The following is an 18937-nucleotide window of genomic DNA, read 5'->3' on the forward strand; positions in this document are numbered from 1 at the left end:
GTGGGGCCTCGGGCGGTGGCGCAGGGTGGGACCTCGGAGTCATGGGCGGGGCTTTGGGGGACGGGGAATGTGGGCGGAGTCTCTGGGGGTGTGGGCGGGACCACGTGGTCGTGGGCGGGGACTCAGGCGGGAGGAGAGTGCTCGGAGCCTGGCCTCTGGCTAGGGCGCAATCTCGTGGCCTGTTGGGAACGCGGGGAGAGGCGTGGTCGTTGGGAAGGCGTGGTTTTGAACTGAGCTGGGGGGGCCTCTGAGTGGGCGTGACTTAGGGGGCGTGGCCCCAGGGCGGGGACAGGGAACGCGAGTCGCTCGGGACTCTGGCGGCTGGTCAGTGTTGCGCTCCGACCCCCTCCCAGCCATGGAGGCGGTGCCCCGCGCCCGCGGCCCATCGCAGCAACCCGAGGGCCCCAGCTTTCGGCGCGTGGCTGTCCGCCGGAGATCTGACGGCTCCTACCTGCCGTCCGGGGCGCCCCGGCCCTGGACACGGCCCCCTGCAATCGCGGGCCGCCTCCCAGCCTCAGGGGCCCCCGGCGCCGCCGACGGAGCAGGTGAGCGGGGGGTGCGGGACTGTGCAGGTGACAGAATCGTCCGCGCAGGTGAGGGGAGCAAGGTGAGGGAGCAAGAGGGCCCAGCGGGTGAAGTGATCTCGCGAGTGAGGTGACCCCGCGGGTGAGGTGACCGTGAAGGTGAGGGGACCGCGGGCAAGGGGACCCCGCTGGTGAGGTGACTGAAAGTGAGGGGACCAGGCAGGTGAAGTGACCCCGCTGGTGCGGTGACCGTGAGGGTGAGGGAACCGGGCTTGTGTGGTGAGTGATGGTACAGGTGAGGGGATATCGCAGGTGAGGGGACCCCGCGGGTGAGGGGACCTCGGGGAGACCTCGGGCTGCAGACAAGCGCAGGGAGTCCCCAGGCCCTGCCCTGAGCGCGTCCTGGAGCCGGAAGTGGCCGAGGGTCCAAGGGGCCGGCTCCTAGGGGACCTCCCTGGCCCTGACTCACCCGCCGCCTGCACCTGCTGCATCCCCTGCATGCTGCTGCCCAGCACCCCGGGGCAGGCCGGGGCCGGGGACAGAGGGTAGGGACAGGGCCAAGCTGCAGGCTGGGCTGGTGCAGAGCCCTGGGAGGAGACCCTGGGACATTGCTCCTGTGAGCCCTGGTCTACAGGGCCTCAGGCACAGGGTACTGGGAGCTGGGTCACACCAACCGCCTGGTGCTCTGCCCAGTGCCCCCCCCCCAAAAAAAAAAAAAACTCTACAGGACTGAGCATGTGGTTCTCCCTGAGCACCCCAATTCCACCACTGCAGGATTCCCCCCTTACACTGTGCTCTGGACCCGCCAGCCCTGGAGGAAGGGCAGCTCTGCGTGGACATGGTGCCCTTCTCCCCTTCCTTTTTCTGGCTGTTACCCCTGTAGCAGACTTCCTTTCCCCTGCAGCCACCCTCATCCGTCCCCACCCCCGCCTGTCCTCAGGGACTGGGAGTTCAGGCTGCTCCTCTGCGGTGGGCAGGCCCAGGCCCTACTGATCCCTCCCAGGGTATGTCCCCTGTGGCCCTGTGTGACATTCCTCCCAGAGGTGCCCTTTTCCATTGGTGCCCGTAGATAGTGGGATAGATAGCAGAGAATGGCTTCTGGAGAGCTCCCAGCTATGGGCCAGACCTTCCAGTGCCTAGTCCTCCCCAGCCAGCTGGTCCTCCATAGGACAATGTCTCTCTTTAAAAAAAATTTTTTAAATTAATTTATTTATTCCCTTTTTTGTCCTTATTTTTATTGTTGTAGTAGTTATTATTGTTGTTATTGATGTTGTTGTCAGATAGGACAGAGAGAAATGGAGAGAGGAGGGGAAGACAGAGGAAGGGTGAGATAGACACCTGCAGACCTGCTTCACTGCCTGTGAAGCGACTCCCCTGCAGGTGGGGAGCCGGGGGCTTGAACCGGGATCCTTATGCCAGTCCTTGTGCATGGTGCCACATGTGCTTAACCTGCTGTGCTACCTACCATCGGACTCCCTGGACAATGTCTTTTAATCAGGTTCTTTTCCTGCCTGAGGCCTGAGGGCCCAGGTTCAATCACAGCACTGCCACAGCCAGAGCTGAGCAGGACTCTGGGGAAAATGATGATGATGATGATGATAGTGGGACTGGGGAGACAATGTAATGATTCCACAAATGACTCTTCTGCCTGAGGCTCTATGGTCCCAGGTTCAATTCCCAGTACCACCCTGAGCCAGAACTGAGCAGGGAGGGCTCTGCTCAGTCTTTCATTAATTTTTAAAAAAATATCAAAAGCAAAATGAATTACTACATATATCTTTTTTCTTTTGCCACCAAGGTCATCACTGGGACTCAGTTCCTGCATGACTTCATCACTCTGGTCATTCCCTCCCCCCCTTTTTTTTGGTTTTGATAGAGGGATAGAGACAGAAAAGAGAAGGGAGGGGGAGGCAGAGAGGTTTATGCAGCTTCTGCCCTGCAAGTGGGGACCAGGGGCTTGAGCCGGGATCCTTGAGCGGGCCATTGTGATTGGTTCTATGTGCGCTTAACTTGTTGAGCCACTGCCTGACCCCCCCAAAATTATTATTTTTATTACTATGAGAGAGTCAAAGAGAAATAGGTCAAGAAAGGGGGAGAGGGAGAGAGAGACACATGCCTGCAACACTGTTTCACCGCTTGTGAAGCCTGCAGGTGGGGACCAGGGGCCTCAAAATGGGTCCTTGTGCCAGGCTAGCTTCGCAGGTGGGAGAGAGGATCCAGGAACTCGTGGCAGCATGGTAATACAACTCTTTATTCACACGGGAACGCCCCAGAGTCAGGTGTGAGCACAGTGGGTTAAGCCATGTGGCGCCAAACTGCAATGGCCACCTCCAGCTCTGAACACCAGCCCCTCTCCAGGTTGGGAAGCAGGAGAGAAAAGAGAGTGAAACCAGGAACAGAAATGGGTTTTATGGGATAAAATTGGAAGTAGCGAGTCAGAAACGGAAATGGCTAGGAAAGGGAGAGGCAAAAGGCATGCTATGGGTAGGTGGAAGCGTCCTTAGCAACTGTTGTGATGTCTTTAACTGGTGGGATTAATTAACACCCTGCAGGCAGGGCGGGTCTTGAGGTAGAAAGAAGATAGATCAGGCAAAACAATGATTATGTAAATAGGCCATAGTGTCAGCAATGGAGGATGGAGCTGGGGGGGGGCTGCCCAATATCTTCCCCTTTCTTTTTATCCAATGGCCATAATATCAGGAATGCGGGGTGCTTTGTGAGGCAGGGAGTCTGATAGGACAAAGCACACCTTTGGGGTTACTACTGTCCCTCCTTGCTCAACCTCTCAGTAGAGAGAGACTAACAGGATTGACACACTCTACAGGTTCAAGCCCTGCCAAGCTCAACCACATCTTCACAATTTCCTGACATCTCCCTCTTTCTAATGGCCATATATAAATGGGTCAATGTCTGTAAAAGACTCCATTTCTGTCAGAGAAATGGCACTGTAGGGGTGAACTTATATTGTGCAGGCGTTTTTAAAAGAACTGGAATAAGACAGAGAGTGATAAGTAAGAGTAGCAAGGGACAGTGTGAGACTGAAGAGAGGCCTGGTAGGCAGAGAGGGGCTGCCTGATGGCCAGAAAGGGGGCGCTGCCTGATAGGCAGAGGAGTGGGGGCCTGATAGGCTGAGGAGCAAGAGGGGTGATCTGGTGTTGCAGAGTCCTGAGACAGCTGGCTGCAAAGTCCATGGACTGCTACAGTCAGTCCTCGAGAAGTCCAGCAGTGTAAAGGGAGTGTCCAAAGGTGTAACAGCAAGTCTGATAGAAGCGTCAGTCTAATGTCAATGACCAGGGGAAGAAATGCCACACGTCCATCTCGATGGGGGAGGACAGCCACTGGAACTTTGCTTCTCTGTAGAGAGTGAGCTGAAACCTCCAAAAGGTGACAGGTGAAGCAGAAGCAAGAAGGACAGACAGAGATGGGTGAGAGAAAGGAAGTAAGAAAGTTCTGTCCTTGGAGTCTATGAATCAGGTTTTTCAGATTGTGTCAGGTCACATCATGGGTTTTGGGGAGGCACTGTAGTTGTGCCATCTTGTGGGTGATGTCAGAGGACAGGGGTCCAAATGGATTTCCAGGGACTCCTGTGAAAGAAACACATATAAATCTGCTTCCCATGGTTAGCAGGGCATCTGATTCAAATTTTTATAAATATTAAAAGAGGTTTAATGTAGTTAGTGCCTTAGCCAACTGAATATTGGGGGGATGTATCCCCCTATTTTTCTTTACTTAATTGGGCCTAGGTGTTTGGCAGGCCTTCTCAACAACTGTTTGTCTTTGGGGCTTGTAAGGGATGTCTGTGATATGGATGATGTTATAAAGGAAAAAAGTCTTTAAATTGTTGGCTGACAAAGGCAGGCCTATAGTGGCAAAACGAGATACACCAGTTAAGTGTAGAAAAATATGTGAATGTTGTTGTTAATTTACATAAGTTGTATATGAGGGAACTTCTTATATAGTTTAATATCTTACCATATGAGCAGATGCTTTTTCATGTGAAGACTTGACAGTTGTAATTCACTTACTTGTGAAAAAAAGATAAAACTTGTAACAAGTTAGAAGTTTACTATAATTGATAACTTGATGATTATAATTGGCTTAAGTATCTTTGTAATTTTGGAAGGCCTTTTTAGTATGATTTTAAGGTTGTTTAAACAATTTAAGTGCAATAAAATGTAGAAAGGTAAAGAGAAGAATCATTGTTAGAAGCCTCAGTCATGAGAATCATTAGCATAACCATTGTATGATCTATCACTCACCTGGTTCTACTTCTTTAATTGAGAAGGTATATGAGAGCTTTACATATCAATAGCGTCTTTTCTACCTTTTGTTACATCCATTTAAGATGGAGACACACTCTAGGTGTGTGCAGGATCTTCAGACCAGATTGAGTTAAAATATATTTATTTTTAACTAATTTTTGCCTTAGACTTTAAAAAAACTCAGGTTACTTAGAGATGTTAGTGATATATTGATTTTTAACTATTTTTTACCTTAGACTTTAAACAAACTCAGGTTACTTACTTATAGAGTTAACACGTTAGTGACAATGTTTTTTGTTTTTTTTTTAGAACATTCACAATGTCAGATTGATGCTAGAGTTGTTGTGGATTAATTTCCACAAGATAGTTCAAAGGGCACTTTTGGGGGCCTCCAAAAGTATCCTGTATAGAGAATTTGTATTTTAATTTTGGAGATGATGAGTTGTCACATTAAATATTTAGACTTTTACCTTAAATACTCAGTTACTTTAGCAAATTAATTTTACCTTTATAAGAATTGTGTTGAAAATTCCTTCATTTAACTCTGCCTGGTAAGAAAATAGCTTCAAAGTTACACTTTTAACCTTAAAGTTAATGTTTACCAAACTTGAAACACACACATAACATGCAGTCTATAACACACAGGAGGAGAAAAACTTTTGTTATGAAGACATATCATTTCAAACATGAATTTAGATCTGTACTGTCTTAGTTGAACCATCTTTACTCACACAGTTTAAGACTAAACATTTCACATTTATACCAAGACTAAAAAAAAAAATCAAAAGAGGAAAAACCAAATTTTTTGGACTGTTTCTGGACGTCCAGCATTTTTATGTAAAGTTAATTAAGTTTCAGAGTACTCTGAGCAAAATAGGTCATACAAAAATTTGGTCATTCAACTCACTCACAAAACACAACTGAGGGTGGGGGAGACAGCATAATGGTTATGCAAACAGACTCTCAAGCCTGAGGCTTCTAAATCCCAGGTTCAATCCTCCACACCACCATAAACCAGAGCTGAGCAGTGCTCTGGTGTTTCTCTCTCTGTGTCTCTCTCTCTGCATCTCTCTGAAAATAAAAAAACAAAAACACAACTGAAAGCAGAGGGGGCAGACAGCAAGCTTAAAATATTCAGAGAGATTAAGGAAAGAGAAGTGGTAGGGAGGTTTTGTTTTTTTGGCTCTGTGAACCAGATTTTTTAGATCTCGCTATGTTGCATTATGAGTCCGGGAGGGTGTCCTACTTCCAGCAAGTAGCAAGTTGGGGGGGACAGGCTCGGGAGTTTTTACTTTCTCTAGAAAGCATGTAAGGTGCTGGCAAGCAGAATGACCTGTTCCCTTAAATCTTGGATTGCAGCCTCAATGTCCCTTAGACTGGGGCTGTTTCTCAAATTAGAGTCGCTCTTCTCCATGGGAGATATGGGAGGGGGAGTCTAGGAAGCCCCAGGGGAAATCTCCACACATCTCCCAAGCTCTACGATCACGGTCAAGAGGAACCAAGGTGTGGCCCAGAGCAAAATGTCCCAGAGACAGAGAAGCTGTCTAGAGAAAAAGGAATAAAGGGTTTGGGAAACCTCTTCATAAGGAGGAAGGTCGCCCATGGTGAGGGATCTCAGAAAAATAAGAAGAGGGAGAAAAAGAACCGCAGTGCCTTTGTAAAACACAAGGCTGCAGAGAGACAAGTGGTTGTATACTTACCTGGGGTGCCTTCCTACGTCTGCCTCTTGTGTGGAGCCAGTGGCCCTATGTTGGGCTCCAGAATGCTGAGATAGCTTCGCTGGCAGTAGAGAGGATCCAGGAACTTGTGGCGGCGTGGTAATACAATTCTTTATTCACATGGTAATACTCCAAAGTCGGGTGTGAGCACAGTGGGTTAAGCCATGTGGCGCCAAACTGCAATGGCCACCTCCAGCTCTGCACACCAGCCCCTCTCCAGGTTGGGACGGAGAGAAAAGAGAGTGAAACCAGGAACAAAAGTGGGTTTTATGGGATAAAACCGGAAGTGACGAGTCGGAAACGGAAATGGCTAGGAAAGGGGGTGGAGAGAGGCAAAAGGCATGCTGGAAAGGTAGAAGCGTCCTTAGCAACTGTTGTGATGTCTTTAACTGGTGGGATTAATTAACACCCTGCAGGCAGGGCGGGTCTTGAGGTAGAAAGAAGATAGATCAGGCAAAACAGTGATTATTGTAAATAGGCCATAGTGTCAGCAATGGAGGATGGAGCACGGGGGCTGCCCAACATCCTTGTGCATTGGTAACATGTGTGTTCCATAGGGTGTGCCCTCTGCCCCAGTTATATGTACTTCAAAAATGTGCTATTTCCTCAGGCACTTGACAAGCCTGCTAGGGGCATTCATGGCCAAGCTCTGCTTCCCAGTCTTTCTCTGCAGGCACTCCTCCTGACCTCAGGAAGAGGGGCGTCAGCCAGCACCTGGGGTGAGAGTGAGGCCTGAGCAGAACCACGAGGAGTTGCTGGCCTTTGCTGTGTGTCCCCCCAGCCTGGGTCCCCAGCCTGAGTGACAGCTGTGCTGCTTCTCAGGCTCTAGGCCCTGCAGCCTGTGTATGAGGGTTTCACCCCCCCTTGCCCTGGTTGTGCCCTGACCCCTGGTCTCACTGAAGGCGGGGCGGTGAGCAGGGAGCCCAGAGCTGCAGGAAGCAGATCTGAGAGCAAAGTCTAGGAGGTGGAAACAGGAAGTCTTCCCAGTGTACGGGGCAGAGAGTGCTGGGGACACGCCTGCCTGCCTACGCCCCTTCATGGTGTACTGAGGGTAAGGAGTCAGCTTTCTAGCTGAGATGGGAAGTGGGGGCTTGAACCCGGTCCTTGTGCTTGGTAAAATGTTTGCTTAACCAGGTGTAACAGTAGCCAGCCCCCCCATCACTCTTTTTTTAAATAAATATTTATTTATTTTGCTGCCCTTGTTGTTTTTTTATTGTTGTAGTTATTATTGTTGTTGTTATTGATGCTGTCATTGTTGGATAGGACAGAGAGAAATGGAGAGAGGAGGGGAAGACAGAGAGGGGGAGAGAAAGATAGACACCTGCAGACCTGCGTCACTGCTTGTGAAGCAACTCCCCTGCAGGTGGGGAGCTGGGGGGCTCGAACTGGAATCCTTACACCCCTGCTCCTTGCGCTTTGCGTCACCTGCGCTTAACCTGCTGTGCTACCGCCCAACTCCCCACTCTTTGTTTTTAATCTTCATTCTCTCTTCTTTCTTTCACAGTATTCATTCATTCTCTATTTTAAATTTCTATTTATTTAGGATAGAGATAGAAATTGAGAGAGGGGGAGTCGGGCGGTAGCACAGTGGGTTAAGCGCACGTGGCACAAAGCGCAAGGACTGGCATAAGGATCCTGGTTCAAGCCCCTGGCTCCCCACTTTCAGGGGAATCGCTTCACAAACGGTGAAGCAGATCTGCAGGTGTCTATCTTTCTCTCCCCCCTTTGTCTTCCCCTCCTCTCTCCATTTCTCTCTGTCCTATCCAACAATGACATCAATAACAACAATAATAACTACAACAATAAAACAACAAGGGCAACAAAAGGGAATAAATAAATATAAAAAAATTTTTAAAAAGAAATTGAGAGAGAAGGGGAGTAAGGGGATGGGGAGAGAGTGGAAGGGAGAGGGAGACCAACTGACCTGGGCTCTGCATCCTATCCCTTGTGTCCCCGCCTGTGAGGTCTCCTGGAGACACCATCCATGTCCACAGGGTCCCATCCCTGGGCCACTCCCTCGATGCTTCCTCTTCTCCCCCAGGGCCACAGTCCCCAGTGCCAGCTGCTGCCCTCCTCTTGGCCATGACTTGTTCATTCATCTATTCATATCAGGGGCGTGTACCCACGCCCCACTCCACCATCCCTGAAGCTCCCTGATGCTGCTGGGGCTCTGACCCAGGGCCTCACACATCACAAAGCCTGCACTCTACTGGTGAGTCTTAGCCCCCCCCCCCCCCTTAATGCCTGGAAAAGAAGTCTCCTCCCCACAGAGAGCAGAACACTGAGTCTCCTGTGACATTTGTCTCTAAGTCTCACTCTCTGGAGCTGCTCTCTTGATGGTTTTAGCCATGAGGAGTGCACAGGGAGGGACTGCGTGCAACAATGACTGATTTCTGCCCCTGGAAGGGGGACAGGCCAGGGACAGCAGTGCCCTTGCAGGTGGGTGTGAAGCGTGGGCAAAGGTGGCATCTCCGCTGCCCCGCCCCCTCTCATCCTCCTCCAGTCAAGATCTGTGGCCTTCTCTGTTGGAACCTGATCTTAAGGAAACAATCTGCCCCCCTAAAGTTTTCTCTTTTTCTTTAATTTTTGTAACTTAATTTTTTTGTATTATGTTTTTATTTATTTATTGGATAGAAACAGTCAGAAACCAAGAGGAAAGGGAAGGGGGGAAGGTGATAGAGAAGGAGAGGCAGATACCTGCAAAACCTGCTTCACCACTTGTGAAGCATCCCCCTGCAAGTGGGGGCCGGGGGCTTGAACCTGGGTCCTTATGCATTGTAACATGTGTATTCAACTAGGTGCACCACCACTACCTGGCCCCAAAAGTTTTCTCTTTATTCATAATTTTCCCCTAATTTTTTTTTTTTTGCTCATGTGCTAAATGATAACTTTTTTTTTTTTTTTTTACTGCCATCAGAGTTATTGCTGGGACATAGTGCCTAGGTGATGAAGCCACCCTTCCCAGCTGCCATTTAAAAATCTTTGAAAAATAGAAACAGAGAGAAATTGAGAGGGGAGGGAAAGTAGAGAAAGAGAGAGACAGACCTGCAGCCTTGCTTCACTGCTCTAAAGCTTCCCCCCCTGCAGGTAATGGAGCTGGGGCTTTCACCCAGTCCTGTACATGGTAACATGTGTGCTCAACCAGGCGTACCACTGCCTGTTTATTTGTTTGTATGCAGCGCTGGGGATGGAACCTGGGGCCTCACACATGTAGTACTGTTAAAGAGTGGAGGAATGAAGGGGCTGTAGCGCAGCGGGTTAAGCACAGGTGGCGCAAAGCACAAGGACCGGCATAAAGATCCCGGTTCAAACCCTGGCTCCCCACCTGCAGGGGAGTCGCTTCACAGGCGGTGAAGCAGGTCTGCAGGTGTCTATCTTTCTCTCCTCCTCTGTGTCTTCCCCTCCTCTCTCCATTTCTCTCTGTCCTATCCAACAATGACGACAACAACAACAATAATAACTACAACAATAATAACTACAACAATAAAACAAGGGCAACAAAAGAGAATAAATAAATAAAATAAATATTTTTTTAAAAAAAGAGTGGAGGAATGAGACCATCGCACCCCTCTACCATGTGTGGAGCTGCCCTGTGCTATTTGTGGTGCTGTTCCTCTCCTGGGTGAGCTCCCTCCTGGTCCCTGGCTGTGTTTGATTCATTGGATATTGTTACAGTTTGGCCTGGTCCAGGAGTGTGGTTTCTACATGTGTGTGTGTATCCATCCATCTGTGTCCCACCATCCCCACCCATGGTCCCAGGGCATCACACACAGGCCCCTGGCCCACCCCCTCACCCTGCCCCCGTCCCTCTGACTATTATCACTGTGCTTGCAGAGCCTGAGTCAGCTCGGTCCTTGGTGGATTCTGCACACTCATGGTTTTTGTATTCCACACAATGGGTGGAGTCCTCCAGGCTCTGTCTTTTAGCCCCTGACTCATGTCATTCAGCAGCGAGTGTGATCTGTAGCCACCTTTTTTTAAATGGCAGTCTAGTATTCCACAGATATCTCTCCCATGGGCCGTCTGCTATAGGGTGTCTGAGTGGTGGTGAAGGTCAGCTTTCTGTTGCAGACCTGAAGCTAGGGGTCTGTGAGTGAGTGACTGGCTAGTTCATGGCCCAACTTTTGTTGCTCTCCTCTGAGCTCCAGCCAGCAGCCAGCTCCCTACTGCCCGTCCATCTTTCTGTCAGGTCCTCTCCTCTGTCTGTTGCTCAGTCCTGGGTGCACCCAGCTGAGCACACATGTTACCATGCACATGGACCGGAGTTCAAGCCTCTGGTCCCCACCTGTAGGGGGAAGCTTCACCAGCAGTGAAGCAGGACTGTAGGTGTCTCTCTGTCTCTCTATCTCCCTCTCCCCTTTCAATTTCTCTCTGTCCTATAAAATGAAATATAAACGAAGATAGAGAGAGAAATGGCTGCTGGCAGCAGTAGATTAGTAGTATAGGCACCAAGCCCCAGAGACCACCCTGGTAAGGAGATGACTGGAGGACCAGCATAGCCTGCGCCAGCAGATTCTTACGTTCTTACATCCTAGGAAGTGACACCAGGCTAACAAGCTGTCTTCATCTCCTTCCTCCCTCTCCCCTCTCCCCTCTCCCGTCTCCCTCCTCCCTCCCCCTCCTCCTCCCTTCTGCCCCTTCTTCTCCTCCTCCAATTCCTCCTCTACACCAAGACCATTAATGGGGCTCTATACCTGCATGATGAATCTACCACTCCTGGTGGCCCGTTTTTTTTTTTTTTTTTGAAGATTTTATTTATTTACTAATGAGAAACCCAGGAGGAGAGAGAAAGAGCCAGACATCACTCTGGTACATGTGATGCCAGGGATTGAACTCAGGACCTCATGCTTGAGAGTCCGATGCTTTATCCACTGCACCACCTCCCGGACCACCTGTTTTTTTTTTTTCCATCTTCTTTTTTCATCAAGACAGAGAAACAGGGCCCGAATTGGTGAGCTGATGATGTCCTGCTCAGCCCTCGAGTGTCCTGCATTTGATTGGTTTTGAGGGTTGCTCTGTGTTCTGGACTCCAGTCTGTTCCCAGACAGACGAGTGCCCCCCATCTCCATTTCTTCCTTCCTTCCTTCCTTCCTTCCTTCCTTCCTTCCTTCCTTCCTTCCTTCCTTCTTTTCTTTCTTTCTTTTTACATTTTGGATAGAGACAGAAGTTGAGAGGGAAGGGAGAGGAGAGAGGGAGAAAGAGAGAGAGACCGACAGACTTGCCTTACCATGGCTCATGAAGCTCATGGGGAGTGGGGGCTCGAACCCAAGTCCATGGACATGGTGACATGTGTGTTGTTCAATCAGGTGTGTCATCATCTGGCCCCTTAGATAATTTTTTAAATATTTTAATTAATTTACATATTGGATATATATAGAAAGAAATTGAGAAGGGACAGGGAGAAAGAGATACACACTGGTAGCTCTGCTTCACCACTTGTGAAAGGAGCAGGTGGGGACTGGGGCTTGAACTCGAGCCCTTGCACACTGTAACATGTGCTGTCAACTGGGTAACATTTCAAATGTGGAGGACCTTTTTCACTCTTGAGGGTGTGTTTTGATGCACAAATGTTAAAAAACAAAACCCTTTTTCCCCTTGGTATTACTGGGGCTTCACTGCTCTGGGCCACCATTTTCAGATAGAGAGAGACACACACACACAGATGGAGGGAGAGACTCCCCAGCACTGAAGCTGTGAGTGGCACAGTGGGGGCTCAACTCTGGGTCACGTGCATGGCAAAGCAGATGCCTTCCAGATGCCTTCTCACCCTCCTGTCCTCCCCAACCCCCATGTTCTTAAATCTGTTTGAGGCCTGTTTTCCCTTTCCTGTCTTTGCTATGGGTGTCCTGGTGTTGCAGATATGTCCCCATCCTCTCATAAACATCGGCGATAGTGTCCCCACTCTCACCCCTGCAGCTAGCTAGGCTTTTCCCATCATCTGTAGGTGCAGGGCAGTTCACGTTGTTGACTCTCCCAATGGCCAGCTGTCAGCCCGTTGACTCCCTGGTGGTTTTTCTGGTCTGCTCCCACCTCTCCTTTGTCTGGCGCTATGCCAGCTCTGTGTCCAGGCTGCTCCTTTGCCAGGTCCTCGTGAGGGGCTCAAGCCCCCCTGTTCTCCCTGAGCCTGGCCATCAGCTCCCTTTCCACTCCCCTCTAGACACTTCCTCATTTCCCTGACCCAGTTTTCTTGGATTTGTTGAATGTCTATTTTATTTTTTAAATTTTATTTATTTATTTATTTTAAACATTTTAAAAGTTTTTTATTGTTGTAGTTATTATTGATGTCGTTGTTGTTAGATAGGACAGAGAGAAATGGAGAGAGGAGGGGAAGACAGAGAGAGGGGCAGAGAAAGACACCTACAGACCTGCTTCACCACTTGTGAAGCGACTTCCCTGTAGGCGGAGAGCCGGGGGCTCCAACTGGGATCCTTATGCTTTGTGCCACATGTGCTTAACCTGCTGCACTACCGCCCGACTCCCTATTTATTTATTTTTGCCTCCAAGGTTATCACTAGGGCTTGGTGCTGGCACTATGAATCCACTGCTCCTGGAGGCCATTTTCCCCATTTTATTGGACAGGACAGAGAAAAATTGAGAGAGCAGGGGGAGATAGAGAGGGAGAGAGGCACCTGCAGACCTGTTTCATTGCTTGTGAAGCTTCCCCCCTGCAGGTGGGGAGTGAGGGCTTGAACCAGGATCCTTGCTTCCACACTTAACCCACTGCACTACCACTCGGCCCCTTGGATGTTTTTTTTTTTTAATTTTTAAAAAATATTTATTTGTTTCTTTTTTGTTGCCCTTGTTTTTTTATTGTTATAGAGAGAAATGGAGAGAGGAGGGGAAGACAGAGAGGGGGAGAGAAAGATAGACACCTGCAGACCTGCTTTACCACCTGTGAAGCGACTCCTCTGCAGGTGGGGAGCCAGGGGCTCGAACTGGGATCTTTACGCCGGTCCTTGGGCTTTGTGCCACCTGCACTTAACCCGCTGTACTTAACCCACTGCGCTACCACCCAATTCCCGGATGTTTATTTATTTTTTTCTAGAACCCTGCTTAGCTCTGCCTTATGGTGGTATGGTATGGGGGACTTTGGAGCTTCAGGCATGAGAGTCTCCATAAATTTTGTTTATTATCTTTATTGGATACAGACAGGGAGAAGTTGAGAGGGAAGGGGGAGATAGAGAGGGGCAGAGACAGAGAGAGACACCTGAGCCCTGCTTCACCATTTGTGAAGCTATCCCCCAGCAGGCAGGGACTAGGGGCTCAACCCAGCTGCGTCAGCACCTGGCCTCTCCGCATAATCATTATGCTATGTCCCCAAGCCCCAATGGGTATTTAAAAGTGTGTTGTCCGGTTCCCACAGCCCATGGGCCCTTTGAGACTGGCCTCCAGCTTCTCCCAAGCTGCTGAGACAGGGAGCTGCCCCTCTGCCTTCTCCTGGGAGACTTCTCTGGCAGTGTGGGGTAGCTGGTGGTGAGGCTGTGTTCTGCAAGAGTCTGCCATGCCAGGCTGGCCTGTGCTCATGTTCTCTTTTTCTGCTGAAAATAGTATTCATTCATTTATTTTTCATCTTTTATTTGTGACTGATAGTGAATTACAAGAGTGTGAAATGACAGGGGCTAGTTTCACACTTCCTCCTCCACCAGAGTTCTGTGTCCCCACCCTCTCACTCCCCAGAGAACCACTAGAGTCTCAGAAACAGTTTGTTTCTGGTTTTTTTCTTCCTCCTCTCCCTCCTCCTGTGCTGTTCTCTCTCCTCCTCCTTTTCTTCTTTTTCTTCTTAGTACACACATTATCAGATCTCTAGATTCCACATATGAATGAAACCATCTGGTGGTTGTCCTTCATCTCTTATTTCACTAAGCATAATCACTTCCAGTTCCATCCGTTTTGTCCCAAAGGACACATTATCATATTTCTGTCACAAAGTAGTATTTATTGAAACATATATATCCCATAACTACTTTTTTATTATTAGAAAAGACAGAAATTGAGAGGAGAGGGGGAGGGAGAGATAGAGAGGGAGAGTGACAGAGCCACACCTGCAGCCCTGCTTCACCACCTGTGAAGCTTTCCCCCTGCAGGTGGGGACCAGGGTCTTGGACCTGCATCCTTGTGCACTGTAATGTGTGCACTTAACCAGGTGCCTTGGTCATCTGTGGATGGGCATTTAGGCTTCTTCCACCCTTTGACTGAATAATGCAGCTGTGAATACAGAGGTGCCCATGTCCCTCAAATCAGTGTTTGCATGTCTTTTGGGTAATGTATTCATCTCAAGCTGCTTATCCCATGTGGATTTACAGAGCTGTTATTGTCACGAGGATACAGCTCCAGATCTCCAGCACACCCCCTGCCCTGTGTCCCCTTAAGTGCTATAGACCACAGTTCATGGAGATCCAGCAAGCAGAGCACACACTTCACCATTCACAAGGACCCGGGTTCAAGCTCCGGCACAGCACAGAAGCTTCAGTAATGGTGGAACAGTGCTGTGGTGGCACAGCACAGAAGCTTCAGTAATGGTGGAACAGTGCTGTGGTGTCTCTCCTGTCTCTCTCACTCTAAAAGAAAAACAAAGCAAAACAAAAGTAAAGAGTTGTCTAAGAACAGTAGACTGTGCAGACGTGAAGCTGTGGTATCCTAGAATTCAGTGAACCACCTCCCGCGCTAACTTCTAGAGTGTGGTCATGAGGAGGCTGAGTTCCAGGCCCTGCAAGGCACAGAGGGAACATAGGTGCCTGCCTACCCAGCGGAACTCCCTGGGGCTCTGCACAGAGCTGCTCAGTACTGAGGCAGAGAGGGAGGAGAGGGAGGGAGGGAGGGAGGAGAGGGAGAAAAAGAGTAGGAGAGAGAGGGAGAGAAAAGAGAGAGAAGTGGTGAGAGGGGAGAAGAGAGGGACAGGTGGTGGCGCACTGGGTTAAGTAAGGACCCACACAAGGATCTGAGTTTGAGCCCTGCTCCCCACCTGTAGGGGAGACACTTCACAAGTGGTGAATCAGGTCTGCAGGTTGTCTTTCTGTCTCTCTCTTTCTCTGTCTCCCCCTCTTCTTTCAATTTTTCTCTGTCCTGTCCAATAAAATGGAAAAAATGACCTCCAAGAGCAGTGGATTCGTACTGCCGGTATTGAGCCACAGAGATAACCCTGAAGGCAAACAAACAAAACAAAAACAAAGAAGGAGCAAGGGAGAGAGGGGAAAGAGAGGGAGAGACAGGCTGAGGAGGAGCTGGGGAGGCGCAGTCATCAAGGAGGGGAGCCTGGCTCTCTGTGTTCCAGGTGGTGCGCGCGTGCGCGAGCGTGTGTGTGTGTGTGTGTGTGTGTGTGTGTGTGTGTGTGTATATGTGTGTGGGGGGTGTCCCAGCCTCAGGGCAGGGCTCCAGGCTTACTCCCACGAGGCCTGCACCCCACTGCTGGGCTGTGACAACATCTTATTATACCTGAGAAAAGTCTGTGCTGGGCTGGAGAGACAGCATGATGGGTCTGCAAGAGATTCGGAGCCCCCAGGTTCAACTGCCATGGAACCCGAGTCCTTGTTTATGGTGATGTGTGTGTGTCCACAGCACTGCTCAGCTGAGGCATATGCTGGTGCTGGAGGTTGAACCTGGGAGCTTTTCCATGCAAGTCCTGTGTGTTACCAGTGTGCTGTCTCCCTGGCCCAGCCTGTGTGGCTTTCAAAGTGTGGAGTACCTGCTCTGCTCCTTCAAACCCTTCATCCCCTCATTGTGGGCAGTGAGATAGCCCCCCTGGACTGCTCTGCTGTGTGTCACCCAAGTCTGAGCCTGGCCTCCACTGCATTGGAGGAAACCACAGTGTTGTGGACTCTCTCTCTCTGTCTGTCTCTATCAAAATAAAGAATTATTTTTTTAAATATCACGCATGTCCTTTTGCCCAACCAAACACTGAGGAGGCAGTTAACCCACCAGGCCCCCTGGGGTAAAAATCCTGCAGTCTGGGGAGCCGTGTTGAGGCCAGAACCTGCAGGAGGGAGCTAGGAGGGGGTCTGGTGGGGAGGCAAGAGGGAGGAGAGCCCAAGGGCCTCCTCCAGGGGCTGTGATTCCTTCACACCCCTGCGGGGAGCTGGCAGTAGCCTGCCTGCCTTGTTCACTTCCTTTCCAGGTGGAGGGTGAGGGCTGGAGAGATAGAGTGAGCAAGAGACAGAGAGAGGAGAGACACTGCAGCACCTCTGCTTGGAAAGCTCCCCACACAGCTGCTTTCCCCGTGGTAGTCAGGGCTCGAACCTGGGCAAACCCTGGCAGGCCGGCCAGACCTGTCTCTGGCCTTGGGGACTGACAGGTTAAGGCTTCCATCCTTGGTGCTCAGCTTCCAGGCCTCCCGCCCCAGGTGCCCGCCTCCGGTGCCCTTCCTCCTCACCCTTGTCCAAAGGGCTCAGCCTGGGGAGGAGGCCATTGGTCTGCACTCTGCACTTCTGCACCAATGGCTCTGAGCCCGTGAGTAGGGGCAGGCACCCAAGGGTGGGGCTGTGAGTCCTCCTAGTCACTCCTCCCTGAGTGCTCAGGGCACCTGCCCCCGGGCATCGGGGAGTGGCCAGGAGAGGACAAAGGACAAAGCACTGGACTTTCAGACTTGGGATCCATAGTTCAGTCCCCACAGCAGATGCGCTACGGGGACACTCTGTCCTTCTCTCCTCTCTCTCTCCCTGCTGTCATTGATGAATAAACCTTAAAGAAGACCTGTTACCATGCACAAGGACCTGGGTTCAAGCCCCTGCTCCCCAGCTGCAGGGGGGGAAAGCTTCGCCAGCAATGAAGCAGGTGTGTGGGTGTCTCTCTATCTTCCCCTCCCCTCTCAATTTCTCCCTGTCTGTACCTAATCAATCAATCAACTTTTTTAAGTGAAGAAGAAGCAAGACATTCAGAGACATACTGCTTTGCTGATTATATACACAAATTTGCATAAAAAGTGATCACACTTTCTCTTAAGACTTTCTGAGAGCTGTGTGGTTGTCAGGGATGGGGGTGGGGTGGGGATGGTTCCAGAACTGTGGATGCAGAGATACAAAGAGAAGCATACAGAGAGAGAGGGAGAGGGAGAGGGAGAGGGAGAGGGAGAGGGAGAGGGAGAGGGAGAGGGAGAGGGAGAGGGAGAGGGAGAGAGAGGAGAGGGAGAGCCCAGAGTCCTGCTCAGCTCTGGTTGATGGTGATGGAACCTGGGGCCTCAGAGCCTCAAGCAGAAGTCTTTTTGCAGAACTGTTATGCTGTCTCTCTAGCCCTATTTATTATTATTGCTGTTGTTTTATTTTCTCCAGAGCTCTGGCTGATGGTGGAGCTGGGGATTGAACCTAGGACCTCAGAGCCTCAGGCAGGAAAATCTCTTTACAGAACCCCTATGCTGTGTCCCCAGCCTCCTCTCTCTTTTACTCTCCCCCCTCCCCATGCCCCTGCCTCCCCACCTTGAAACGCCCACTCAGGCCTGCAGCACAGGCCCACCCTCAGTGTCCCATGGGGCAGCTCCGGGGGGAGCCGGGAGGACTCTTCCCACCTCTCCTCTGCCTCCAAACCCCAAGGAGCAGATGACCTCGTGATCCTTTGTTCTCGATTCCTGGGGGGTGAGAGAGATGAGGGGCAGGCCTGCTGAGGACTGTGTGCAGGCAGACTCTGGTCTGAATGGGGCTCGGACGCGCTGACCCACTTTCTTGTCCCCTGGGAAACGCTCACAAAGAGCCTGGGGGGCCGCCTCTGTGCCCCACTTCCCGCCGGTGGGCGGTGCTCTGTGGGGTGCTCATCAGTGACACTGAGGCTAGGGGTGGGGTGGAGGTGCTGGGCTGAGAAGTACTTTGTTGTACTTCATGTATTTTGTTGACTATGGCTCTGCGTGCACAGATAACATTTTTATTTTATACTGTGAATTATTGTTGTTACAGACCCATAGTTCTGCTTGATTTCTGGCTTGCTTTTATAATTATTTTATTTTATTTATTTATTTTTGCCTCCAGGGTTATCACTGGAGCTCAGTGCCTGCACTACGAATCCACTGCTCCTGGAGGCCATTCCCCCCCCCCCATTTTTGCTGTTATTGTCATTGTTGTTGGATAGGACAGAGAGAAATAGAGAGAGGAGGGGAAGACAGAGAGGTGGGGCGAGAGATAGACACCTGCAGACCTGTTTCACTGCTTGAGAAGCTACCCCCCCTGCAGGTGGGGAACTGGGAGCTCAAACCGCCATCCTTACTCTGGGCCTTGCGCTTCATGCCACGTGCACTTAACTTGCTATGCTACTGCCCGGCCCCCTCTGGCTTGCTTTTAATTTCAGATAGGGTGAGGGAGAGCGAGAAAGAGAAAGAGGAGGGGCAGCCCAGTTCCGCTTCAGCATTCAGGAAACCTCCCCTGGTGCTGTGTTGGCGCCCCATGTGGTGCCAGGTCCTGTGCCTGGCCAAGTATGCATTTTACCCATTACCTGCTGAGCCCTCCTTGGTCCTGTG

The 18937-nt window shown here is 50.4% G+C and overlaps 1 protein-coding gene across 2 annotated transcripts in view; it reads left to right on the plus strand.

Annotated features, from left to right (window-relative positions):
* Positions 1-287: 287 nt before the first annotated feature.
* The window catches only part of FGD4 (FYVE, RhoGEF and PH domain containing 4), an 86059-nt gene continuing 67409 nt past the window's right edge, over positions 288-18937 (plus strand). The window contains exon 1 of one of the 2 annotated variants that reach the window (XM_060194629.1): positions 288-545. In XM_060194629.1, the coding sequence (XP_060050612.1) occupies positions 356-545 (190 nt within the window). In that variant the 5' untranslated portion in view covers positions 288-355. The remainder of the gene's footprint in view (positions 546-18937) is intronic. The other variant, XM_016191968.2, reaches the window with a different exon arrangement.

The sequence above is a fragment of the Erinaceus europaeus genome, chromosome 7, assembly GCF_950295315.1.
Source record: "Erinaceus europaeus chromosome 7, mEriEur2.1, whole genome shotgun sequence".
NCBI lineage: Eukaryota > Metazoa > Chordata > Mammalia > Eulipotyphla > Erinaceidae > Erinaceus > Erinaceus europaeus.